General features: G+C 45.3%; 1 protein-coding gene across 1 annotated transcript; it reads right to left on the bottom strand.

Annotated features, from left to right (window-relative positions):
- Positions 1-1,372: 1,372 nt before the first annotated feature.
- On the bottom strand, positions 1,373-22,832 carry LOC118092916 (cytochrome P450 3A29-like). Its single transcript, XM_060282595.2, has 13 exons — positions 22,750-22,832; positions 16,572-16,665; positions 15,967-16,019; positions 14,991-15,090; positions 14,083-14,196; positions 11,971-12,059; positions 11,287-11,435; positions 10,396-10,523; positions 9,626-9,713; positions 7,760-7,920; positions 5,606-5,832; positions 4,325-4,487; positions 1,373-2,676 (listed from the first exon to the last, which is right to left on the bottom strand). Exons 1-13 carry the CDS (start codon positions 22,815-22,817, stop codon positions 2,587-2,589), a joined length of 1,524 nt encoding a protein of 507 aa, XP_060138578.2. The 5' UTR covers positions 22,818-22,832; the 3' UTR covers positions 1,373-2,586.
- Positions 22,833-26,867: the final 4,035 nt, after the last annotated feature.

Here is a 26,867-nt window from a genome sequence, read left to right on the forward strand (position 1 = left end):
TACCACATCTGGAGACAATAAGCCTATTAGGCAGATAACCTCCTGTGATCTCACCACCTGTCAAATAAACATCCCCTTCCCAGCTACAGGAGACTCTACATTAACATATAAATCAGGCTAAGAGACCTTTATGGTCAGCACTTAACTAACAAAGAAACATACACTTCAGAGGAACTCAGTACACATTCCCAGTACACATTCCCAATCCCACAATCCCCCTCGGCCTGAACCAAGGATTTTCTTAACATACATATAAATCCCATAACTTCACTAGTTTCCATGCTTTAGAGAGGAAAAAAGCACACTGCATAGGACCCCAACAACAAACACCTCTACGTTGTGAGGCTCCTTATCAATATGTGCCTCTTACTTCCCAAATGTCCCTTTGTGCAATGGTTTTTGATGATGTCCTCTTCAAATATCTTCAGGGTTGTCACATGGAAGATGGAGCAAGCTTGTTTTCTCCTGCTCTGGGGGATGGGACTCGAACCAACAGCTTCAAGTTACAAGAAAGGAGATTCCAACTAAAGGAAGAACTTTCTGACAGTAAGAGCTGGAATGGTCTCCTTCGGAAGGTGGCGAACTCTCCTTCCTTGGAGGTTTTTAAGCAGAGGTTGGATGGCCATCTGTCAGGATGCTTTAGTTGAGATTCCTGCGTTGCAGGAGGTTGAACTAGATGACCCTTAGGGTCCCTTCCAACTCTAGGACTCCATGATTCTATGTCTGCCAAAGCATCCTGAACAGTATGCAGGGCCATCTTAAGCGCCCCTGGTGCCGTGGAGCGACGGATCCCTCCGGCGCCCCCCCCGCCCCGTTCCCCAGCATGGTAGGCGGGCGGGCGCAGCGCGGCTGCCACAGGCGCTGTTGCGCGGCGGGCGGGCAGGCAGGCACAGCGCGGTTGCCGTGGGCGCAGCTGCGCGTCGAACCGGTGGACCGGCCGGCCAGTGGGCGGGCGCAGCTCGCGGCGCCCTCCTGGCGGGCCGGCGCCGTGGTGCCCTGCGCCACCGGGGGTCTACTTAGAGCCGGCCCTGACAGTATGCCCATTTTATGACACCTGCAATAAATGCTCCACACAGCTGGCGTTTCTTTACTCTCTATTTTTGTTGGTACATTGTTATTTCTGAAAACACACACACACACAAACACACACACATGCTGAAGGTTTATCGATTCCAGTTTTGGTGGGAAAGTACCAATACTTTTGAGGACGAAGGGGGTTAAAATAATTACTGGGGAGGGAAGAAGACCCTGATCCCTAGGAGTATTTTTGCATCTTGTTACTGCCTCTCCGCCCCCCACCCCCCAGCTGCTTCTTCAACCACTTCTTTCTTCATAAAGCATCCCAGGAAGTCAAGGACCCTCTTCTTCTTCTTCTTCTTCTTCTTCTTCTTCTTCTTCTTCTTCTTCTTCTTCTTCTTCTTCTTCTTCTTCTTCTTCTTCCTATTATTATTATGCTTTATTAATTGAAAGCTGCATAACATAAATGTTCAGTACATGTAAACAGAAAACATGAAAAAGAATGTTAACAGATAATCTACAATCATTTGTTCTTCAATTATTTACCTTTTGTCTTATTTGCAATTAATTTCAGTGTTACCTCCAATCTTCCCTTTATGTTTCTAAGTTATATTTCTTAAATGCACTTTGGTTTTATTATTCCATACTATTTAACTTACTTTAAATCTTATTGTATTCTCCTATTCCCCCACAGAAGTTCAATCAATACCTGCCAATGGATTTATACTTTGACAGTGTTCTTTCACATAGACTCTGTATATATCCCACTCTATTGAATTTTTCGTCTGTGATGTCCTGTAGCCTTGCTGATAGTCTCACTATTTCAGCGTACAATATCCTCTTAATTTATTTTGCAAGGCTGATTTGGATGGGATGTCTTCTCCCTTCCAACTCTTGCAATTAAGATTCTGTCAGCAACTGTAACATACATGAAAACTCTCCTATATTTTGGGGGGAATTTCATTACCCATTATTCCGAGCAGGAAGGCTTCCAGCTTTTTTGGGAAAGAGCATTTAAACATTTTCTTGGTCTCATTATAAATCATTTCCCAGAGCTGTCTGATTTTCTTACAATTCCACCACATATGGGTCCCTGTGCCTAGAGCCTCAAGGACCCACGTAACATATTTGATTTCCCTGCATCCTGGTATAACTGAAGCAAACCAGGTGATTAAGAGTGAATGAATTTGCTCCCTGAACCAGTCACACCAGCAATCACAGCCACACTTTCTGAACTGGCCACATGGGTGATGATAGGCAGCTAGACGTGCGAGGGTCAGCAGAACTTATTCAGGAAAGTTCTGCTTTCAGAGGTGAAAACCTTTGTCACGGCTAAGTTGCTAGGTTTCCACTGATGCAACCTCAGCCACATGCTCATAGATGCATGGTAGAAAACCATGAAAGTATGAAAATTTGAGATGTCAAGTCATCACATGGCAAGGAATGAAAGATTTTGTGCAAATAAAGGCCAAAACACATTTCACCAGAAGAATGGTCCAAAGGATTGATACGCTAGTCACAGATCTCTCAGCATTGCTGAAGTAATGAGATTCTGCTGGAAAAACACCACTACTGTGCAGAGCTGGCTCTGGAGACGGCTTGCAAGATGATGGGGTATTTGGGCTTCGGCAGTCCTACTGAAGTCAATTCCAGTGGGATCTGGAACATGAGAGGGAGAAACTGGATTTAGAGGCCAGGAAACAGAACCTTCCACATCTGGCTTTGCCTCGTTGGGGTGCACCAAAAGGATGAAAGGGAGGCATCGATAAGAGACAATGAGTGGCAGCAAATGCTTCTATCCCCACGTACAACCATACTTCCCATGCCCAGAAATCACAAGTCTGCATGGTTTTCCTCTTGACCCACGGCAAGGGTCTGAGTGGTTTTGCCTTTGCCCCACTGCTTTCCACGGAAAACCCACTCTTTAGCACTAAATCAGCCTTTGTTCCAATTCAGTGCTAAATACTGCCCCCCCCCCCCCCGTGGAGCAAAGGGAGGTGTGGATAAACCCTTAGTCGGGGAGGAGCACTAAAGGGTTAAGAAGAAATGGCAGCATCTTCTGGAACACTCAGTACCACCTGTGTTGCAGATGAGGCAAAACCTGTTGATACTTTTGGTTTTCCCCCGCCCCGCTTTTCCACCCAAATGATATTTATTCATTTTATGAAGAAAAAGCAAAAATACAAAATACAAAAATGAAAAAAACAACAAAAAAGAAAAAAAGAAAAATATATCAATAACAACAATCTTTCTTTTTTTCTTAACATTTTCAGCATTCTCAGTCATATATTTTATAGTCTCTTCAACTCTTAGAGTTCACAGCCTTAGAGTTCTTAGAGCTCTTAGAGTTCACATCCCTTCCTTTTATGACATCATAATGGCAGCTCGCTGATCCCTCCAGCGTACAGGGGAACTTTCCCCAGTCCAATAGAAAAGTCTTTTGCAGGGATTTTTCTTCAAATCAGCCCTTCTCCCCTTTACCCTGCCTCAAGGGGAGAATTTAAATGCAATCTTTGGGAATTTGAAGCTTCTGTCAATCTCTCCGGCTTCGGGTAAATTAACTACTTCTCAGTTCCCACAGTGGGGGAGATAGATTTCTGTTTTTGGATCTTCTCCTGTGGCCAATTCCTTCCGAATTAAAATTTTAAAGTCCCTTTTATTTTACTCACGGTGTCCAATGTCTTTGGATCTCTTTAATTTAGGAAAAACCCACCGCTCAACAGCTTCTGGCTCGGAGCTTCACACTGTGCAGGTAGCTCTCGGGGCTCTTAAAAGAGCTTAACAGGGAGCGAAGGATACACGTTTGGGCGCAGCTGAGTCTCCATGACCCCAGAAAGCTCGATCTGGGGTTCTTCTGGGGACCCGCAGCGCTCTCGCGGCTCCCCCCCCGCCCGCCTACACAGTGCCAGGAACCTCGGAGCTTGAGGTTTCCTCGCCGATCAGAAATGGCGGTAGACCAGAAGTCTACCTGTTGATACTTCTGTAGTCTCTGCTATGGTGGAAAAGCTGCATCTTATTCAAGTTGGCTATTTCCCTTGTAGACAGCAGCACAGATCAGTCCCAGGTCCCAGAGCTGGCCCAAAACTTTTTGCTGCCTGAAGCAAAATCCACCCTCTGCTTGCCCCCCCCCATCCACAAATGAAGTCGCCTAGCCTGGCAGTGGACTCTGACTTCAACACTGGCATGCAGACAGCAGCCTCTGCACCCAAGCTCAGCTGCGGGGTGGCCAGGTGCACAACCCTCCCTGCCATTCCCCAGCCTGCCAACAGCTGCTGCCCTCTTCCTGACAGTAGGGTCGGTGCCTCACCTTTGTCTCCTTGCAGGGCTTGAAGGTGAAGTTCTGCATCAGGCTAGCAACAGTAGCCTTCAGGGTAAAGAGAGAAAACCTCATCCCAAGGCAGTTCCTGGGACCAGCTCCAAATGGCAGGTAAACGTAAGGGTTGATGCTCTCCTTATTCTCTTTGCTGAATCTGTTAGCAGACAGAACGGAGGAGAAACCGTTATTTGCAACCGTCTGAGCAGTGAAGCGGCTTAAGAAAAGACACCCTGCATTGCCTGTCAGGTCTCTGGCTGGGCTCAGAATGGGAGTTCTACAAATACATTATTGTGAGTCTGGGGCTACGTTTGCCTGATGCCTGAGCCCCTTCTAATTCCTGGGGTCCTGGATCCAACAAGGGTTAAAAGCTCATGGAGGATTCCCTTGCTGAGCTAGCCAGGCAAGTTCTGTTGTGGTTGCCACCTAAGTACCACCTGTGTTTAGGGAAGTTTTTAATGTTTGATGTTTTCTTGTATTTTTAATATTTTGTTGGAAGCTGCCCAGAGTGGCTGGGGAAACCCAGCCAGATGGACAGGGTAATAATAATAATAATAATAATAATAATAATAATAATAATAATAATAATAATGTTTGTTAGTATAATTAGTAGTAGTAGTAGTAGTAGTAGTAGTAGTAGTAGTAGTATAGGAAGCTTAAGGTGTGTTCCTTAGGATGTTGGTCTATAGCTCCCATCATATCTGACTGTTGGCAATGCTGGCTGGGTCTCACAGGAGCTGCACATGTTCCCCATCCTTGATAAAGGAGAAGTAGCTCATCCAATGTGAGGTTATATCAGTTGCTGTAAACCACCGGGGGGTGGGATTTGCTCTTCTGCTCAAATCCTGCTTGTGGGTTTCCCATTGGGGCATCCGGGAGAACAGGACGCTGGACTAGATGGGCCACTGGCCTGATCCAGTAGATGTTCTTATCATGTTCTTATGTAACTCAATATACTCCACAGCCACAAACAAGAACCCTTATGCTCTCCCCAAACTTGCACAACCTCTTATGGTTAATGATTATATTTATACCCATCACTTCTGCCGAGAAGCTCAGGACAATGCTCCTGGCTCCCTTCCCTTTCCACCTTTATCCTCACAACTACCCTGTAAGATAGGACAGTCTGGAAGACCATGGTGGGTCCCAGATCACCCAGCAAGCTTCATAGCCAAGTGGGGATTTCCCTCTGGGTCTTCCCAATCTTTGCCTTACACACACCCTGATGACTAGAAGCAAACAGAGGCAGGAAGAGGTGGTTGTTGCATTCAGTACCTTTCCGGTCTAAATTCTTCAGGTTCCGACCAGTATTCTGGGTCGTAGTGCAAGATGCTCGGTGGAATCATAACCGTCATCCCTTTTGGAATGGTGATTCCATTCAACTCCACGTCTTTCTTGCACAATCTTTCAATTCGCCCGCCAATCGGGTACATCCGGAGGATTTCATTGGCTGCCATATCAAGGTATTCCATTTGCATGATGGCATCATATGTGATGGGAGCCTTTTGGAGGGAGGGAGAAAGAGAGGAGTGGGAGAGTTAGAGTGGTACAGGCATCCCCAAACTGCGGCCCTCCAGATGTTTTGGCCTACAACTCCCATGATCCCTAGCTAACAGGACCAGTGGTCAGGGATGATGGGAATTGTGGTCCAAAAAATCTGGAGGGCCAAAGTTTGGGGATGCCTGCAGTAGTACCTCGGGTTAAGAACTTAATTCGTTCTGGAGGTCCGTTCTTAACCTGAAACTGTTCTTAACCTGGGGTACCACTTTAGCATCTAGATCAAGGGAAGTAATAGTACCACTGTATTCTGCTCTGGTCAGACCTCACCTGGAGTACTGTGTCCAGTTCTGGGCACCACAGTTCAAGAAGGATACTGACAAGCTTGAACGTGTCCAGAAGAGGGCAACCAAAATGGTCTGGAAGGCCTGGAAACGATGCCTTATGAGGAACGACTTAGGGAGCTGGGTATGTTTAGCCTGGAGAAGAGAAGGTTAAGGGGTGATATGATAGCCATGTTCAAATATAAGAAAGGATGTCATATGGAGGAGGGAGAAATATTGTTTTCTGCTGCTCCAGAGAAGCGGACATGGAGCAATGGATTCAAACTTCAAGAAAGAAGATTCCACCTAAACATTAGGAAGAACTTCCTGACAGTAAGAGCTGTTCGGCAGTGGGATTTGCTGCCAAGGAGTGTGGTGGTCTCTCCTTCTTTGGAGGTCTTTAAGCAGAGGCTTGACAGGCATATGTCAAGAATGCTTTGATGGTGTTTCCTGCTTGGCAGGGGGTTGGACTGGATGGCCCTTGTGGTCTCTTCCAACTCTAGGATTCTATGATTCTATGATTAATGGGGCCTCCTGCTGCCGCCACGCTGCCACTGCATGATTTCTGTTCTCATCCTGAAGCAAAGTTCTTAACCCGAGGTACTATTTCTGGGTTAGCGGAGTCTGTAACCTGAAGCCTCTGTAACCCGAGGTACCACTGTATATTTAAAAAGTTGGTCACTGTCTACATTGGGGCTAACACAGAAACTCAGATAGAAGCAGTAAAGTTTATTCAAGGAAACAGAATACAAACAGAGAAACCTATGGACAAGATTGGACCCTGTCCTGTGTCCACAGTGCTTTCTGCCTCTTCTTCTCTCTCACTCAAGCCTGTTGCTTCTTCAGCATCCAACTATTCTGCCCCCCTTTCATCCTCTGACCTGTCTTCTGTGTCCCATTCTCCTGGCTCTGAGAATTCTCTAGGGGGTTCTCCAGCTGAACCCCCCCCCATTGTCCAGCCAGGTAAGAACCTTCACTGTTCTCTTTTCAGAGCCTGCTTAAGACATTTTTGTTTAGAGATGCTGTCCCAGATATGTAGGATATTAACATTTCTTTTATTCTTTTTTTCATTTATAGCTGGTTTTATTTTATTTTTAAAAAAATTAAAACAGTTGCTTTTAACTGTTTTTGCCAATATTTTGTCTTTCTTTTGTAAACTGCTTCTAAGGGTGTGTGTGTTTTTAATTAAAAAGAAAACAATCAGGTGGCATATTCATTTCATGAAACAAATAATTAAATTTGGGTACATAATTCTTTCTTTTGACTTTGAGTCGATTTTATGAAATGAATGAATGAATATTGGTACATTTGTTTTTCCATTTGTTTCTGAGCCAAGAAACGCATTGCAAAATATGGAGTCGCGTGAAACCTCAAGGATGGCAGATTGCGCTACAATCTGCACTAAACAGTCCACAGTCAGGTGAGTTTGCATCAGAATTCACAGATGCCAAATTCCCCCAGCATCCCTAGCACAGAGGCCCTGTATTATACAATGCCACTTTATATCTGCTTTTATAATAGTAAAAGAGGCCACAGGCCGGTGCTACTTAATGGATGCGGTTAATGGAAGGGGTTCCTCCACTGCATGGCCCTGAGAGCTGCTAAATACCTTATTAGGCAGGACAGCGTCAATCTCAGCTTGCAATTTTCGCTGGACGTCTGGGTGGGTCGCTAATTCGTACGCCATCAAACTGAGGATAATGCTGGTGGCCTCATAACCCACAAATATGAATATGATGGCTTGTGCCAACATCTCTTCCTCGGTCAACGCTGTACAGAGAAAGTTGAAAGTTTGGATGGAAGCGCAGGCAGGGTCAGATCTACTAGGAAACCGGACCCTCCAAGCATCCCTATTTTCCAGGGACAGTTCCGGATTTACAGAAGCCATCCCGGTTTCTGATTTGATCCCGGAATGTTCCACTTTTCCTTAGGACATCTCTATTTTTATCGGAGTAATGTTGGGGGGTAGGGGACCCAGGTGGCGCTGTGGGTTAAACTACAGAGTCTAGGGCTTGCTGATCAGAAGGTCGGCGGTTCGAATCCCTGCAACGGGGTGAGCTCCCATTGTTCGGTCCCAGCTCCTGCCCACCTAGCAGTTCGAAAGCACATCAAAGTGCAAGTAGATAAATAGGAACCGCTCCGGCGGGAAGGTAAACGGCGTTTCCGTGCGCTGCTCTGGTTCGCCAGAAGCAGCTTTGTCATGCTAGCCACATGACCTGGAAGCTGTCTGCGGACAAACGCTGGCTCCCTCGGCCTATAGAGCGAGATGAGCACCGCAACCCCAGAGTCGGACACGACTGGACCTGATGGTCAGGGGCCCCTTTACCTTTACCTTTAATGTTGGCGGGTATGTGAAACTAATGAGGTATATTATTTTGATCCCACCAATAAACTGAAAACTATAATGCATAGGAAATATTTATTCATACCAGTGATTTTGACAGGTGGGATAACCCAATACAATGGTATCTCTGTTTACGAACTTAATCCGTTCCGGAAGTCCGTTCTTAATCCAAAACCATTCTTAAACCGAGGTGCGCTTTCCCTAATGAGGCCTCCCGCTGCCGGTGCCCTTCTACCGTTCAGATTCCGTTCTTAGACTGAGGTAAAGTTCTCAAACCAAGACACTTTTTCCAGTTTTGCAGAGTTTGTAAACCAAATCGTTCTTAAACAAAACTGTTCTTAAACCAAGGTACCACTGTATAGCAATTTAAATCCCGATCGGAAATGCAGTAGTTTTTTTGGTTTTCCTAAGTGCTGATCTGTCATGGAACAACCCCACTGAAGACGAGAACAGTGGTTACCTAGACTTCATTCCTGGTTGAGAAGGGGCCCCCATGACACTTCAAGCTTTAGGGCCACCCAAAATGTAGGTCCGCCACTGAGAACAGGATAACTTTAAAAGGGATGGGCTCACCTGCTTTTATGCCTATCCCTAGGCAAGGCTGGAAGGTGGAATCACATATTGAATTCCTAGTACCGTTAATTAATGTTCATGGAAAACATCAAAGGAAGCATGGGTTCCTGCCAAGGTTGCAAAATCTGCCTTTTCAGAATATATATTCCAATCCCGATTAATAAACTCAGGGCGGGGGCATATCTGTGTGCAGGAGAATGTGATCAGCCCAGAAGCTTTGGGGTGGAATGGAAGTTGTTGTTATTGTTATTCTGAAATAAAATTTATGGCAACAAATGCAAAAGCTACACAGAGCCTGAGGCTCAAATTCGTTTCTCCCTCACAGGACAGGTGTGGCTGCAAAACTCTTTCCATTTCATTGGCAAAGCAATGTTTAGAGTTTGTGTGCCTGGATTTATTTATTTATTTTGTATTTGGTTTATATCCCACCTTTTTCTTCCCGAGGAGCTCAAGGTGTCATACACGGTACGAGGGTGGGGGGGAGGGTCAGGGTCCCTCCCCCCCTGCCTCCATTGCACATGCACAGACTTAGGACACTCTTTTTACAGCACATGTTACCTTTATAGGAGTGGCTCACACCATTGCTCTCGTATTGCACATCTGACTTCTGGGAGTCGATCATCAGCTGTAGGAAATCCACTCTGCCCTGAGAACAAAAATAACCACAGAATCATAGAACTGTAGAGTTGGAAGGGAATCTGGTTATCATCTAGTCCAACCACCTGCAAGGCAGGAATATGCAGCTGTCACATGCGGGGATCGAACCTGCAACCTTGGCATTCTCAGTGCCTTGCTCTAACTAACTGAGCTATCCCAGCATGTGGGCTTACCCTTATAAGCAATGGAATTTGAATGGGGGGTGGGTGGGACTGGATAGCTCCTCCTTCCCCCTTACCACTCTTATTTTTTGTCTTTGTATCAGAAAGGCACCCGGCCAATTTGGTTGCCAATTTATATTGCCACAGACATTTCTGAGAAATGAGTGGGTTTGGGGGGGGATTGGGTTGTTATTTTTATTTTTATTGTGTATTTTGTGGTTTTATATTTTGATTTTATTCTGTGAACTGCCCTGAGACTTATTTTTTAAAATTTAATAGCTCCATTCTCCAAGCTTTTTAAATTTCTTCTATAAACCAATCTTTTTTATATTCAAAAAACTAAGAAAATGACCAAGTTGCAGGACTGATCAATGCACTTTTCCCCCAACCTCCCCATCTAAAAAAATCTAAATTGATTTTTTTTCTCATCTAGGTTAACTCAATGAGGTATTATTATTATTATTATTATTATTATTATTATTATTATTATTATTATTATTATTATTTTACCTTTCCACTCGCTTGCTCCCGTTCCTGCTTGATGTTCCTGATTACCCTTTCAAAATAGTTCACAGCACTTGTGGGGAAGATATGTATGTTCATCTTGTCCAGAATGGGATGTAGGAATGGAAAGAGATCTGGTTGGAGGGGAGAGAGCAAAGCCAGCCTTGGTGGTGATGGCAACTTCCAACTTGGGTTTTGGTAAGCTGAAGACTCATCTGAAGCCAAGGAGAGCAGAAGCAGCACCTCACAAAACACCCTCTCTTGGCAAAGACTCTCATCCAAAAGGGTTTCCTCCCCCCCCCCCACCGCAGAACGGCTTTGTTGCCACTGGTCTCCTTCCACCCTGCCAGAGCATGGGCCCAGGTCTGGGGGGTGAGGGTCAGTTGCTTGTCTTGTCTCAGGCGGAAACCGTGAATGTAGGAGACCATCTTCAGCCCAGCTTCTCACTAGAATCAGCCCAGTGATTCTCCAGCCCAAATCCCAGGATGCGAATCAAATAAGCAGATGCAGGGCAACTCCAGACTCATCCAGACTTCATTTTGTGCTGCATTTCTAGGCACGGGGCCAGGCTTTAAAGTACCATGTCCAAGCACTGGCGTTTTCCCTGGGAAAACCTGCATTTAAATGCAGAATCGGAGCAAATGGCAATTGGGTTTTCCTGGGGAAAGCGCCAAGACAAAAAAAAAATAAACATTCTCTTGGACACAGAGTTTTAAAGCATGGAGCTTTGCCTGGAAAGTGTGGTGCCCCCCAAAAAGCTCTGGATGATAAGTCCCGAGACTCTGGCCTCTGGGAGCAGCAGAGAATGAGCCTCTTCCTTCTTCCACAAGGCAGCCCTTCAAGATCCCAGTCCCTATGACAAGGGATATATATTTATATGCAATAGAAGTAACGTACATAATAAAACGAAGATTGGGGAAAACAGGTCAAACTTCACCAGCTTCTTCGCCTCCCTGACAAAAGGGTCATTGGGGTTGTTCATGGAATCTGTGTTCACCCCAAAGGAAGTGCTAGTCATCACATCCATGCTGTAGGCCCCAAATTTCCTAAACAGACAAAAAAATTAAAACACAGGACAGAAATCAGGAAGAAGAAGAAAGCCTGGAGCAAGTGGATCGATTTTTTTTTTTGCATGGGAGGGTATATGCTGTGTCTCAGGTCTAGGACTGCCAGATCCCCAGATCTGCCTGCCCCCCTCCAGGGGGCAGGGGTAGATCTTGACTTTCTGGGTTGTCAAGAGCATCTTTAAGTATATACTGAGTACTGTGCAAGCGGCTTGCAAGTTTCAGCCCAAAGAAAGAAGTCTTAGCCTGCTAGTGGAAGGATAGCAAGGAGCAAACCAGCCTAACCTCTCTTGGAAGGGAATTCCACCTGTTCTGCTCAAGGGAAGCCAAGAATGCCACTATCTTCCCCTTCCCAAGACTATTCCACAATCTCCAGTCTCAGCCACACTAAATCTTCTATTCCCCTCCCCCCAGACCATTCTCAACATAGGCCTATTTATCACCCCAGAAGGTGAGTTTTCCCAAAGAGCAGTGATGAATGAGTCACATGACTTTGCCATATCGGGCGGCTACTCACTCTTTGATGTCCACAGGCTCCGCCCTCTCCGCTTTGCCTTGAATATTTTTCACTAGGCTGTCCACATGGTGCTTGATGATAGGAAACATCTTAGGTGGTGGCAACGGGGTAGGGAAGGGAGAGAAGGGGGCACAGGGAAAAGAAAGGGGGTCAGTTATATCCTGCCTTGTCCTCCAACCACCGCTGCTTGCAATAATATCAAAAGGCACCCCAAAAACAAAAAGTATGCCCTGCATTGAGGAAACCAGACTGAAACTCCCTCCCTGGCCGGAAGACTTGTTGCTTCCTAACTCTCCCAATCTCTTCAAGTTCACCTTATAAGCAGCCTAGTGTATATCTTCCTATATGTATAAAAATGTAGGGTTGTCATCACACAATCCCCACTGGAAGCAGGGCCGTCTTAAGTGCCCCTGGCGCCGTGGTGCGCCGGATACTTCCGGCACCCTCCCGCCCCGTTTCCCAGCGCAGTGGGGGGGTGGGCGCAGTATGGCTTGCCCAGGCACTGCTGCGCGGTGGGCGGGCGGGCAGGCGCCACACGGTTGGCGTGGGCACAGCTGCGCGGCGGACCGGCCGGCCAGCGGGTGGGCGCAGCTCGCGGCGCCCTCCTGGTGGGCCGGCGCCATAGTGCCCTGCGCCACCCAGCCTGCACATAGGGCCGGCCCTGACTGGAGGATTTGTAGTGCCCCCATCACAATCCTGGATTTGCATGAATATAGGCCAGGGGAAGGGAGGGCAACAAAAAAGAAGGGCAGTTTTAAACAACAGCAGAAGTTTGAATAAAGCCACTTCCGCGCCTGCGACGGAGGTGGGGTTGTGGGCTGCCCGACTGTACCATCGCGTAGGGGCTGCAAGCTCAGCCCCTACGCAATGGTAGGTTCCCGCCTGCGTCACCCCCCGACCAGCCAATGAGGTCGGTTGGGGCGGGGCCACCAACTTTAAAGCGCTCTGCAGGTGGGAAAAGCTCCCTCTTTCGTCCCTCTTCGCAGGAGCGAACAATTCACCCGCCCGCCCACCCCTTAAAAAGAGGTAAGGGGACGCTGCTGTGGACGTCAGTTGGTCGCCCTGGTTGGCCAGGGGGCTGGGTAGGATTTTTCCCATACTGGGCTAGCCATGATGGGTTTTTCGCCTACCTCGTAGCATGTCGTCACAACTTAGGTTAGGCGGTTAGGCGTTGGAAATTTGCATAACAATTAGATGGAGGAGGGGCAGGTTACGTCATCAGCTGCCCAAATTTGGAGAAGTAATTCCGTTAAAGGATTCCGGGGGCGAGGCTTGGTCCTGAGCCTGGAGTTGCCTGGGCCGCAAGGCACGCCCCTTCGGTGGCCACAGGAGGAGCTCTAGTAGATCTGCGTCGCGGGGCTCCTTTCTGGTGGTTAACTTCTCACAGACTTCAACACACGGGTTGGAGTCGGATATAGTCTGTTAGGTTCCAACGCCTAAGCCAATTCCGCTCAACATGCATAATTAATAAAGTTGTGGCCTTAACCACCCAATTAAATCTTAATCACTGTGTCATGAGTCTTTATTACATGGGAAGGAGGGCTATTGCCACACAAAGCAGGGATGGAGGGACAATGGGGAACTGTGAGGGGACGGGGAGCTGTGTGGGATGTGAAGAGTGGGAATGGGAGTTGGCAAAGGGGTGGCGGTCACAGGGCTGGAGCAGTGACTCCTCGTCCAGATGCAGAAACTGAAGAATAGTGTGGCTGCTGAATCAGGCCAAAAGGGGCTCATCTGAGTCCAGCATCCTGTTCTCACAGCGGCCAACCACATGCCCTGCAAACAGGACCCAAGTGCGACAGCGACACTCCTCACTTGTCATTCCAAGCAACGGGCATTCAGAGGCATTTACTGCTTTCAACATTGAAGGGATGACATATCCCAATCCGCATTGTCCTCCACACAGTTTTGGGTGCATCCTAAAGGTCAAAATCAGCACTTTTATTTAGGCTTCTCTGATGAAAGAATAACCCCTGAGATACTGGCCAGAACTCTTTCTTAACATGTTTTCGCTGGCTATGCCACTCCTGGTCAGGGACGTGGACTGGGCATTGTAGGAAATACTAATAGGTCTTCTATGGCATTTATTGCAAGCTCAGTCCTAGCTCTTACCTCCTTAAGCTTCCCACTGGTGAAAGTAGGCGAGAGCACAGTGCGAATCCTCTTCCACTGGTCATCTGAAGCTAGTGAAACAGCTGATTTCAGCTTGCCCAGTGGACCAAACATCTGTCAGGAGGTGTGTGTTTTTTAAGGGAGAGAAAGAGAGAGGATCATGGGTTTGGAAACAAGACTTTATGAAGAACAGTTGAAGGAATTGGGTATGTTTAGTGCAGTAAGGAGGAGAGGAGATTTGATAGCTATCTTCAAATATCTGAAGGGCTATCACATGGAAGATGGCACCAACTTGTTTTCTGCTGCTCTGGAGTGTAGAACTCAAACCAAGAAAGGAGATTCCGACTCAACATCAGGAAAAACATTGTGATAGTAAGGGCTCTTCAACATTGGAATGGTCTCCCTCAGGAGGTTGTGGAGGACTCTCCTTCCTTGGAGGTTTTTAAGCAGAGGTTGGATGGCCACCTGTCATGTATGATCTCGTTGAGATTCCTGCATTGCAGAGAGTTGGACATTGCAGGGTCTCTTCCAACTCTAGGATCCTATGATCCTTTGATTAAACACAGAACCTTCTGCATGCAAGGCAGAGGCTCTATCATGGAGCTACATCCCTAGAAACAAAACATAACCACCCCAAAATTAGGTTGTAGTTTCTTTCTGTGCATTTTTTAGGGGAAGGGCACTCTTCCTAGGTATGCGGAAATGTGGGCATTTGTATATTAAAATAAACATATATTTAAACCCATCAAATGGCCCCCGACAAGGAACTGTGAGCCAATATAGCAACAAAATGCTCAAGGCGGTACACTGCAGCCTTTTGTTTCAGGTCCCTCTTACAGTTGCCTCTTAGCTTTGTTTCCTGTGACATGAAGGGCCCCTTCAGAACGTGACTGAAAAGGGGGACTTACCCGGCGATTGGTGAAGATGGAGTAGCACTCTTTCACCAGGACAACTTTGATTATGGCTGGATCAGTAACAGCCAACACAGGCCACCGGCCATCATAAAACCTAGGACAAACACTCCTCTGAGTAAGCTGTACCATCCCTGGAGAGATGGGAAATTATGGGCTGCCCCAGCAGGACTGCACAGGACCATGTGCTTCCTGGCTGGTTTTAAGGCATGGATGTCCAACATCTGCCATCTTCTGAAACCACTTGATCCCTCAAACCACAACCCCATAATAAGTAGCTTTGCAATCAGTCAATCAATCCTTTTATTTGCATGCTGCCTCTCCAAAGTTGGCACCACCAGTCAGTAAGTGCTTTGCAGTTAGGAAAAGGAGTGCTTTGGCACAGCGGTAAATATGAACACACACTTAAACATTTTCCTTTACTGTATATTGACACCAGCAACTTTCAGGCTCTCTTTACTGTATGAACACTTTATTGATAGTAGCTGAGCTATTCTTTCAGGTTGGGTAAAACTAAAAGGAAGGAGTAGGGCTGTTCTTGGGATTTGTTTTGGTTTTTTTGCTTTCCAATAGAAATAAAAATCTTTACAAAATACAAACAGAGCGTGCTTTTTAGAGCTGGAATGTTTAAGGGACCAATTTTCTCCATTAATCCAGGGGTGGCTAATCCTGATCTGCGTACCTTCACCTGGCTGCATTTAAACAAATATCTACTTTACTCAGACCTCGATGTTTCTGTGTCTGCCAGAGTTTATTCAGGAAAGCATGAAATAGATTATAATTTAATAAACTAAAGTTGCCACTAGCAGAGAGGACCACCTTTAACTTTCTTATTCATTTCAAAACACCAGAACCAAAATAACAATTCAGTGATAATCAAATGGGCCTTCAGTCTGTAGCTTCACCACCTAAAAGTTCCCAAAGTTGACTGAAGTTCCCAGCTTAAGTAAAGAAGAAGAAAAAACATACTCACCCCCACATTTTCCCATATTTTTCAAAGCATTTTTGGTCAAACTCCGTTACTCCCTGTAATGGATGTTTTAATACAGAGTTAAATTCAGCATAAGCCTGGTTCCCCCATGATGCAAAGCCGTAATTTGTTTAGCCAAAGTGTGCTTTGTCCCATCCCAGCAGACTAACCACACTTATTTGTCCCCACCCCACCCCGATGCTCGCTATGCTACAGAGGCCTGAGGCAAGAGTAGCTGGAAAACAAAACCAAGATTGGGAGAAATAAGGCCCTTTGCTCATCTGTGAGATGGCTTGTAATTTATTTAACAAACCATGGCGTAGCATTATGTTTTCCAGACATTCTGCAAATAATGCCAATCTTTAAGTAGCTGCTCACCTGCGGTGAGACAAAATCATATGCAGACTGTCTGTCATGTGTGATCCTGTTGAGATTCCTGCATTGTGGGGGGTGGACTAGATGACCCTTGGGGTCTCTTCCAACTCTACAATTCTGATCTGCTCCTCTGGTGTGCAAAAGGGGAATGGGGATCACATGGAAAGCCCTAGAAGCCAACCATATGCCTCAATGCCCTCGGCTTATGAAACCATCTTCCTTTGTGAGCTTACTTTGCGATAGGCGAGGGCCTTGCCCAAGAAAGGGATTGGCTGTGGTCCTGGGATGCCCCGTTTCTTGAAGACACCATAGGGCCAAATGCCATATCTGAAAAGCAATGAGGGGGGATCCATTATGCTTTGGTAAGAACAAAAGGAAGAGTGGGGTGTTGCTTTGCAGCATCGATGATCATAGTAACAGGGCAGGTGCATGAGGAAAAGAAGGCTATTCAGACACCCACGTTTGATGCAAACTTTAGTCCAATTCCTGACAGGTTAATGCAGATCCATGCCCCCCCCCCGAACTTCAGACATGCAAATATATCACTTAGTAATTGCAGCATAAATTGGCAGGATGTGTGTTTGTGTGTCTGTGCACACAAACTATTCATAGTTCAAAGCTCACAAGCAGAACTCACATTTCCCGTTGTTTCCAACAGAGTTGGAGGATACATTTGGAGACCGTGTCATGATTTCAGTCGAGACCTGCTTTTACTAAGCTGGTGCCCTCCAGATAGGGTTGCGTTATTTAAAAAAGTGAATCCAGAAACAAAAGCGTGGGTTTTTTGCATGAACTCAAAAAAATAATGAAGTCCCACCCCCACCCCAAAAGTTGTTAGCTAATTTAAAGAAAACTTCCCAAAATCTGCTCTTCAGACACTGATAAAAGGCTGGGTGCCTGCTGCTGCTGTAGAAATATTCAGAGAGAGATAACCCCGAGGTAAAAGCAATCATTTCACTACCGTATCAGTTCTTTGTACCATCTTAATAGTTTTAGCAACTATAGGGGTTTTTTGTTTTCTCTAGTCAGGGACAACGACTTCTGATGTGTTCCTCTTCCTGACAGTTGTAACCGGCACAAACTGTGCCTATTTTGTAATTTTGTGCCTTTTGTATTCCGCCTTTCTGGGTTGTCGTTTTGAGACCCAACTTTCTCTCTGGGTTTCCAATCGTTGCTTTTCTTGAAGGGACTGGGTACCACTGCTCCCTCTAAGTCTCCTTCAATTTTGTCTACCAAGGTAGAGACTTCAGTTACTGTGGTCAGCTTTTTATCTTTAAGGAACCAGCATAAATGTGCAGGAACCTGTTTATAAAATTGTTCTAACTTTACTCCCTTCCACCCATCTGTCCAGAGCTTTATCAATAGGGGGAAGTGAGGCAGATTGATACAGAAAAATTCAATCTCATATTTTATGGAACAAAAATTAGTCAAATAATTTTAAAAAATTGGCTTGATGCATGGCATAACTAATCAATATTATAATAGCAACCCAAAGAACCATTAAAGTTAGAAGATAATGAGAATATAATGACTTCAGTAAAAAAAAATATGGAATTTGTATCATTCTGCCCCAACTACGGGGAACTTTGATACATTGGACGGGGCACTTTGATACAAAGCATAAATTGTATTAGAATAGTAATTATTTGCTAAAATTTAATGGAAAAAACCATTTTTATTGTGAGAGCTCATAATCAGCCTTACAATTTGTTACTTAAAATCTAAATTACGTATCAAAACTAACAGTGTTTCACACATACCATAGACTTTATGGCAGGTTTTCTTAACAAAACATCCAAACGTTTATTAATCTTTTCTCAAACACCTATCCATTTTAAAAAAAACACCATTGAAAAAACTTAAAAAGTATAAGAACTCGCATTAGGTAGTCAAAAAATAGTTGGTGCATCCCCCTTTGACTACCCAGTTGGGCATACATCTCTCCTGGCTTTCTTTTAATGTCGCGAAAGGCTTTTTGGCTTTGTTCTGCGGTCAGGCCAAAGCGCACTTTCACTCTCTCTTTAAATGTGAGGTAATTAGAGGTTTCATCTTCCCTTAGATCTGAGTATATTTCACTCAGAATTCCACATATCTGTGGGCGTATGTACAGCACCCAATTTTCCTCAGAAATGTTTAAATCTTTAACAAGTCAAAAGCTTTTGAGTGACTTTGGAGGAAGAACGAGTTGACTATTAGGAGTATGGGTACAGGTCGATAGAAGAATGTAATAGAAAATAGATAAATGTATAGCAAATAGAGCACATTCATTCGTAATACAAGGATATACATTGGGGATTGACAGGAAGTCTAATTTGATGATTTATTTAAGATTTGGAGAAATTTGTTGTTTTTCTTCTTCTTTCCTTTTTTCCTTTTCGAATTTTATTTCTTGGTTTTTAGTGGTGTGAATTATTTTCTGTATATAGGATAAAAAGTGCAATGTAAACCATTGTAGACGACGATTGGCAATGTATTATAAAAATGTTTATTATTGTAACATACGAAAATCAGTAAAGGTGGGGAAAAAATAAAAACAAATCTTTAACAAGTCCGTTCAAAACTATATAGGAATGCCTGCACCTCACCACCATTGACACACTTTGGGAACCTCTTTGTATTCGCTGAGGTAAAATCTCCACCCCCCCAACATTGGTTGTGGCAGTTCTGCTCTCAGCTTAATCTCCTCCATTTTTAAAAGAAGCATATATTTTTCAGGGGCCATCTTGGCCTCCCTTTCTCTCTTTTCCCCCTCTGCTCTCTCTCTGCAATATCCCTCTCAGCCTGTATCTGTGCTAGCTGGATGTCAGCAGCAATTCTGGCCTTTTCTACTTCAGCTTTATGTCTTTCTTTCTTTGCCCCAGCTTTAGTAAAATCCTAACCTTAACCTCATCATTTCTAACTCAGTCCTAAGATTCTCCTCAGACGCAGCCGCTCCCTGCACTAGGTCATCCCAAGTCTCTTTCGCTTGGCGCTTGCTGATCATTTTCTGACAGGAAATTTTCCTTCTTTTAGTCAAATAACTTGTGTACTTCATTAAACGGGTTGTTCTTTATCTCTGGGTATGTTTCTGTGTGGGTTTTAACTTCGTATCATGGCGCTGCCACCCATTAATATGTGGCGAGCTCAGCGCCTCAGTGACCGCTCACACCAATGTGCCATACCCGCTCTCAGATAAATCTATTGCCCCCCCACCTCACTGAACAACCTTTTACCGGAAGGCTTAAAAACAAAACATAATAATATTTGATATTATGGATTATATTTGGAAGCTGTTTTAGGCTGTAGGTGTAGACGTTGTGATTAGCGAGTAAGAAAAAATTATATATATGATTTAAATAGATAAAGTAAGAAATGAGGTAAGGATAAGGTATTCAATGTGATAAAAAATATGATTCAGAAATTACTAAAGATGATTTATAGTGAAGCGCAGAAAGGGGGGGATCTGAGGAAGTCACCCTACAATGTTAAGAGAAGAGATGGATAAATAAGAAAATCTAGTATTGTTTTTGTTGTGTTGTTTTGTTTATTTGTTAGTCTTTATATTGTTGTAGTATGTTTTTATTTGTTATTTGTATTATGTCTTTATTTGTTTAAGGTGTGTTATTATAAAAGTAATTTAAAAATTGGGGGGAAAACAAAAACAAAAACAAAACCTAACTATCCTATGAGGGATCTTTGTGAGGGGGATAACCAATAAGTTGGAGTCTCAATCGGGTGCTCTTTAAATAAACAATAAATATTTATTTTTAAAACAAGGTAGTATAATACAAGTGGAGAAACTTAGGTTACTTCAATAATAATACGCTGGTTGACTTCAATTCGTTTTCAGAGGTTTCAGCTTCATAGTTTGGTTCCTTTCTAAGCTGGTACTTTCCTTCAGTTACCCACGCCTTAAACAACTCCAGCTCCTGAGGTACTTTCCATAATGGTCTTAAGGGCTCACTGGGTTTGGGGAGTCTCTTCTTTCCTCGGAAGAGTCTCTCCCCTCCAGACTAGTTTGAGACCTAAGTCAGGCCTAGGCAAACTCGGCCCTCCAGCTGTTTTGGGACTACAATTCCCATCATCCTTGACCACTAGTCCTGCTAGGTAGGGATGATGGGAGTTGTAGTCCCAAAACAGCTGGAGGGCCGAGTTTGCCTATGCCTGACCTAAGTTGTTGTTGTTGTTTAGTCGTTTAGTCGTGTCCGACTCTTCGTGACCCCATGGACCATAGCACATCAGGCACTCCTGTCTTGCACTGCCTCCCGTAGTTTGGTCAAACTTATGTTCGTAGCTTCGAGAACACTGTCCAACCATCTTGTCCTCTGTCGTCCCCTTCTCCTAGTGCCCTCAATCTTTCCCAACATCAGGGTCTTTTCCAAGGATTCTTCTCTTCTCATGAGGTGGCCAAAGTATTGGAGCCTCAGCTTCACGATCTGTCATTCCAGGGAGCACTCAGGGCTGATTTCATTCAGAATGGATAGGTTTGATCTTCTTGCAGTCCATGGGACATTCAAGAGTCTCCTCCAGCACCATAATTCAAAAGCATCCATTATTCGGCGATCAGCCTTCTTGATGGTCCTTTATGGACCTAAGTAGACTGGTCTTTTTCAGCTCCTTCTTCTGATGTCTCGCCCTCAGTCTCCCAGCAAGATCTGGTCCTATTACTCCTGCGGGACACTACACTTTCCCTTATACACACTTTTCCTTATACGCACCATTCCCTTATACACACCATGAAGGCACCTCTTCCCTCCCTCCTCCTGGCTTCTCCCCACCCTGCCTAAAGGAGGAAGGGGGCTGGGCTGAGCTGGTTGAGCGCCATTTTAAGAAACCCCTCTCCGGAGCCAGCCCTTTTGTGCCACTCATCTTCCCTCTGCCGTCACTGCAGCCACCCTGGTGCTCCTGTGGGCAGTCCAGAGCTCTCCCCATTGGCTGCACAGTGGTGATCTGGCCTCCACTGCCGGCGGGAAGGCCTCTGGAGACCTTCCTGCAGTCCGGAGCTTGCCCCGCTGCCGCCGTGGCGATTCGGCCTCTGCTGCCGGCGGGAGGGCCCCCATCCTGCCTCCGAAGTGCAGAAGAGGTGCCGGCAGTAGGAGGCCCAGCAGGCCGCAATGCTGCACCAAACCCAGACAAGGACCCTTCCATCCAAACAATGACTGTCATCAGTGCAGGTAAGAAAAAAATTAATTTTAATTTTCATCATCTACAATTCTGTCCGGCCTGCCTGGTGCTCTTGCATGGAATGTGTCCTTTTAAAATGCATCTGTGGGTTATTTGTGAGGCCTGCCTGGTGTGCATAGTGTGCATAGGAATTCGTTCATATTTCCCCCAAAAAAATATAGTCCGGTCCCCCACAAGGCCTGAGGGACAATGGACCGGACCCCTGTTGAAAAAGTTTGCCAACCCCTACTTTAAAGAAGAGAGAGATTACACCCTTGTGCAAATTAATTGAAACAAAGCATCATGATTGCCACATCGATCAGTCTGTCAAGCATCCACAAAAGAAGATGTTTTGGGGATGCTTGCAGCCAATAGAAGGAATGATGCGCTCGCCACAGTATATTGAGGTTCTACAAAAGTGAGTTATTCCAGAGCTGGAAAAGAGGTATCCTGACAGTACTGGGATATTGCAGCAGGACATAGCCCCCTGTCACACATCAAAAGTGGTGAAGAAATTCAGGACAGAGCAGCAAATACAGGTACTTGATTGGCCAGGGAATTCCCCAGACGTAAATCCCATGGAGAATTTGTGGGCTATATGCAAAAGTCGCCTCCGTCCTGTAGACTGTACGACTATGGAGAAGCTCATTCAGGCGCTGATTCAAGTGTGGTACAGGGATCTGAAAATCAACAGTGACTGTTTGAAACTAGTAGACTCCATGCCAAACCGTGTTCAACTGCTGCTTAAAAATAGTGGAGGTTATATCCATTACTAATGTACATAAATGTGAGTTTTGTACATGTATGTGTGAGTTTTGTACAATAAACTACTAAATTCATTGTTTGTTTCAATTAATTTGCACAAGGGTGTACCCCCTGATTGGCTATAAAACTGCTGACACATTCCTTTGCATGAAACTCCTGACAGATTCTTCACCAGGAAACAGAACAAAGACAGCATTAATTTAGTAAGCACAATTGTACAGAAGCAAATATGGCATCAGTTATGAGACCCCCACACTATCCTATCTCCCTACCTAACTCCCAGCGTCTCCAACCTCCCTCCTCAACCACCTCAACTCAACCACCCTATCTCCCTCCAAAGCCTCTCCTTTTAAACTCTCCCTCCTGGAACCACAGCCAATCAGAGGCTGCCATTCTTTAGCCATTTGCTGGCAGGGGAAAAAAGTAAAAAGAAACACTTGCAGAACCATATTTTCCATCACAGATGCCCCAAGGGATTGAACAATAATGCCAGAATTTACTTACAGCATCAGTAGGCCTATGAAGAGGGCGAGAAGAGCCCAAGTCTCCATGGAGAAAAGAAGGTCCATCATTGCTTCCTCCAACTTCCACCGTTGAGAAGGTTGGCACTTTGGGGCAGAGGTAAGGCAAGTACTTCAGGGTAGCATGGAGCTCCTTGTCTTCTGATACCAAAGTAGCCCGGTGACTAAAGGAGGCTTGGGCTGTACATCTATTTCCTCTGAGGGGGTGGAGCAAAACGAAATATGTTGACCTGTAGAAAGTTGTGTAATAAAAATTTAATCTCCAGGATTGAAAAGAGTTGAAAACTCTAAATCACTGGGTGGTTTGCTTCCTTCCTGCTCGGGCTGCAGGTGGAGGTGAGGGGCTCCCTGCTCTTCTCCTGCACGCAATGTTTGCCCTCTAATGCTGCCCACCTCCCTGCTCTGGTCCCACTGCATTCCTGAGCCTGTGGTTAGGAGGCCAGAGGCGTAGCAAAGTCAGGTGGTACCCGTGTGGAAATTTTTTTGTCACCACCCCCAAAAAGAACAAAACAACTACTTCCAACCTCCACCTTCAGTGGCGGTTTAACTCATCATTATTTATTTATCTGCTGATACTGATACCTATTTTCAACTTTCCCTCCACCCTCTCAGTTTTGTAAAACGTTTATCAATTTTTACAATTCCTGGCAGAAGTGTTTCATCAAGCACTTTTCTGTTCTCCGATTCTATATCATGCAGTTGTAAACGCACATACAACTTTCATAGTAGCGTAGAAAGGGGTCACATGAGCAGATTTTACATGTCTTGTAGTCCACTTTTATGCATGTCAACTTGAAAATAAATTTCACTTAGATAATGTGGCTTATTTATTTATTTATTTGTTTATTTATTTAGTTTATATGCTGCCCTATAGCCTGATGTCTCAGGGTGGTTCACAGAACAAAATCAGTTCTTGGCTTAGTCCCAAGTGTGCATAGGATACCAACTTTAAAATAAATTTTTAAAAAGCACCAGCAGGACACACCATGGGATGGGGTTTGTGTGAAAAACTAGATGGATTATCTGAGGAGGAGGTAGGCCTTTCATGGGGTATAATGCTTACATCTATCTATCTATCTATCTATCTATCTATCTATCATCTATCTATCTATCTATCTATCTATCTATCTATCTATCTATCTATCTATCTATCATCTATCTAAATGTTCCCACTGCGTGCGTGGATGACACAGCCTTTCACTGTAACCGCTGGACCAAATTGCATCAAATTAGGACAAAGTGTACCTTGCCCACCAGGGAGGGATCTTGCATAATTTTCCCCCCAAAAAAACACACCTTTCATACCTAAAATAATGATTAAACACAAAAAAGTGGTGCCCAAATTACACATCACCAGCAGAAGTTCTGAAGACTCCAGCAGCATCCAATAGAAAGGCAAATCTCACGCTGTCACCAGCAAAAGCTCTGAAGGGCAGCGCCAAATAATGACATCATCAACTGAGCAACTGAAACCACCAAGGCGGCCATTACCAAACAACCCACAGAGTCAGGCTGGGGCCAAGGAATGGAGATACAGGGCGGAGGCCTCGGCTCACATTTAAATACTAGCCCAAGCCAAGGCTGACAGACTAGGCCTTGCCTCTACTTTAAAGCCTACAAACTAGGCCTCGGCTCTACTTTACAGACTAGGCCTCTGCTTCACTTTACAGCCTACAGACTAGGCCTCGGCTCCACTTTACAGGCTAGGCCTCAGCTCTACATGTTCGGTTTCTGTTAATTGGTTCTCATGGGAAACTTACAGATTCTTGCTTCACACAATTAACTCAAGGCAGTGTCAATTTACTCTTGGCAGAAAGACAAGGTCTGCCTGACCTGGAAACTACTCTCTGATTGGTTAATGACCAGCACTGAACTCTGTTATCTAGGAATGCTAGCACAGTTGTTTCTTGTTGGGTGTTAGGAGTAGGAGTGCTGTGTATGGTTGGAGAGAGAGAGATAGAGAGAATTTATTTTGCTTTGCATGCAGAAACTCTGCTGGTTTTATTTTCTTTTAATAAATCCTGTAAATAGTTATTCTGCGTCTAACCGACTAGTCATTTCCACCTCAACTAGCTTCTGCGCTGTGCAGGAAAACTCTGCTACGTTTGGGCTAAAGCCACTAGAGCTATGCCTGAACTTCAAAATTCTAAGACTACAGCCTGCAAACTAGGCCTCTACTTTAAATACTATCCCGAGTGGAGCCCTGGGTGAGGGGTGGGGGAGGAGGGGCCCGAATAGGTCATGGGCTGACGTGTAGGGTAGGGGGAGCCACAGGGTGGAGGGAGAGGGACGGGATACCTCATGGGTCGCTACAGGATGGGAGCAATCACAGGGATGAGACACAACAACGGGGTGGGGGGGAGGAACAAACACATAGTCCAGGGGGGAACGGATACATCCTCCCCCTTTCCTGGACCCTGAGTCAGACACAGCAAACAATCATAAGAAAATAAAAATTGTCAGAGGGTCATCGTGGCTACTCTATAGTAACTCCGCTTGAGTCCAGTTTGTCATTAAAGACTTTTATTGTGCAAAGTATTTACAGTGTACAGATAGCTTAAAACATGACCTCTCAGTCCGAATCAGAATCCGGCAATGGCGTACGTATGTTCTTACACCAGCAAAGTAGTCGGGGCACCCCAAAACGCCTCCCCCTTGACCTGCATCACTGTGCTCTCCTTAACTCTTGAGCCGGAAGGAGCAATGCCCTCTCAGTCTCCTCCCTGTCAAGACAGTGGAAGGGCTCTCCAGCATCCCTGAGCCCTTGCCTGCATCTCTCCGCCCCCGAGCTTTCCCATTGTTCTGCACGCTGGTTTCTCTCTCCCTCCGAGTCTTTCCCCTCCCCCCTGGCTGCTTCAGACCCACTGCTGCTCCCTGTGCTTGAAGAGGTGGGCGTTAGGATGATGGGGGCTGGCTACCTGTAGGGAGTCACCCTTACAAAAATAATTAAAACAACAAATCCAAGGACATAGAATCATAGAATTATAGAATCATAGAGTTGGAAGAGACCACAAGGGCCATCCAGTCCAACCCCCTGCCAAGCAGGAAACACCATCAAAGCATTCTTGACATATGCCTGTCAAGCCTCTGCTTAAATACCTCCAAAGAAGGAGACTCCACCACACTCCTTGGTAGCAAATTCCACTGCCGAACAGCTCGTACTGTCAGGAAGTTCTTCCTAATGTTGAGGTGGAATCTTCTTTCTTGTAGTTTGAATCCATTGCTCCGTGTCCGCTTCTCTGGAGCAGCAGAAAACAAGCTTTCTCCCTCCTCTATGTGACATCATTTTATATATTTTGGACATGGCTATCATATCACCCCTTAAACTTCTCTTCTCCAGGCTAAATATACCCAGCTCCCTAAGCCGTTCCTCATAAGGCATCGTTTCCAGGCCTTTGACCATTTTGGTTGCCCTCTTCTGGACACGTTCCAGCTTGTCAGTATCCTTCTTGAACTGTGGTGCCCAGAACTGGACACAGTACTCCAGGTGAGGTCTGACCAGAGCAGAATACAGTGGTACTATTACTTCCCTTGATCTAGATGCTATACTCCTATTGATGCAGCCCAGAATTGCATTGGCTTTTTTAGCTGCTGCATCACCATGCTGACTCATGTCAAGTTTGTGGTCTACCAAGACTCCTAGATCCTTTTCACATGTACTGCTCTCAAGCTAGGTGTCTCCCATCCTGTGTTTGTGCCTTTCAATTTTTTTGCCCAAGTGTAGTACTTTACATTTCTCCTTGTTAAAACCCCACAGCAACGTGTGGCTGGGTCAGCTAGTGTGTTATAAGAAAAAACTGCTCCTTTTCCTTTATGGGGTACCCAAGAGCCCATATAGAGTCCTTTTGTAGGTTCTCTATCGGTAGGAGAAAATAACAGAGGTCAACCAGTGACTATTGAGAAGCAAAGCAGCTAGTAAGCCTGATATTTATTAAAGCTGTTGCAACAGGGTGCTCCCCCCCCACAGGAGTGGGGGGAGGGACCCAGGACAAGGGTGTGCAAGCCCAGAAACATCATACATACATCACAGAAGGGTTGTGGTCCAAGTCCACCCCCTTAATACATACATACCGTACATACATGCATGATGTATGTAAATCA

The sequence above is a fragment of the Zootoca vivipara genome, chromosome 13 (assembly GCF_965207765.1).
Source record: "Zootoca vivipara chromosome 13, rZooViv2.hap1.1, whole genome shotgun sequence".
Classification (NCBI taxonomy): Eukaryota; Metazoa; Chordata; class Lepidosauria; order Squamata; family Lacertidae; genus Zootoca; species Zootoca vivipara.

Coding starts and splice junctions, on each gene's coding strand:
- LOC118092916 (XM_060282595.2), bottom strand. CDS start 22,817: ATGATGGACCTTCTTTTCTCCATGGAGACTTGGGCTCTTCTCGCCCTC. Junction 16,666..22,749: donor TTCATAGGCCTACTGATGCT/GTAAGTAAATTC, acceptor ATTGCTTTTCAG/ATATGGCATTTGGCCCTATG. Junction 12,060..14,082: donor CCAGTGGGAAGCTTAAGGAG/GTAAGAGCTAGG, acceptor CCACCACCTAAG/ATGTTTCCTATCATCAAGCA.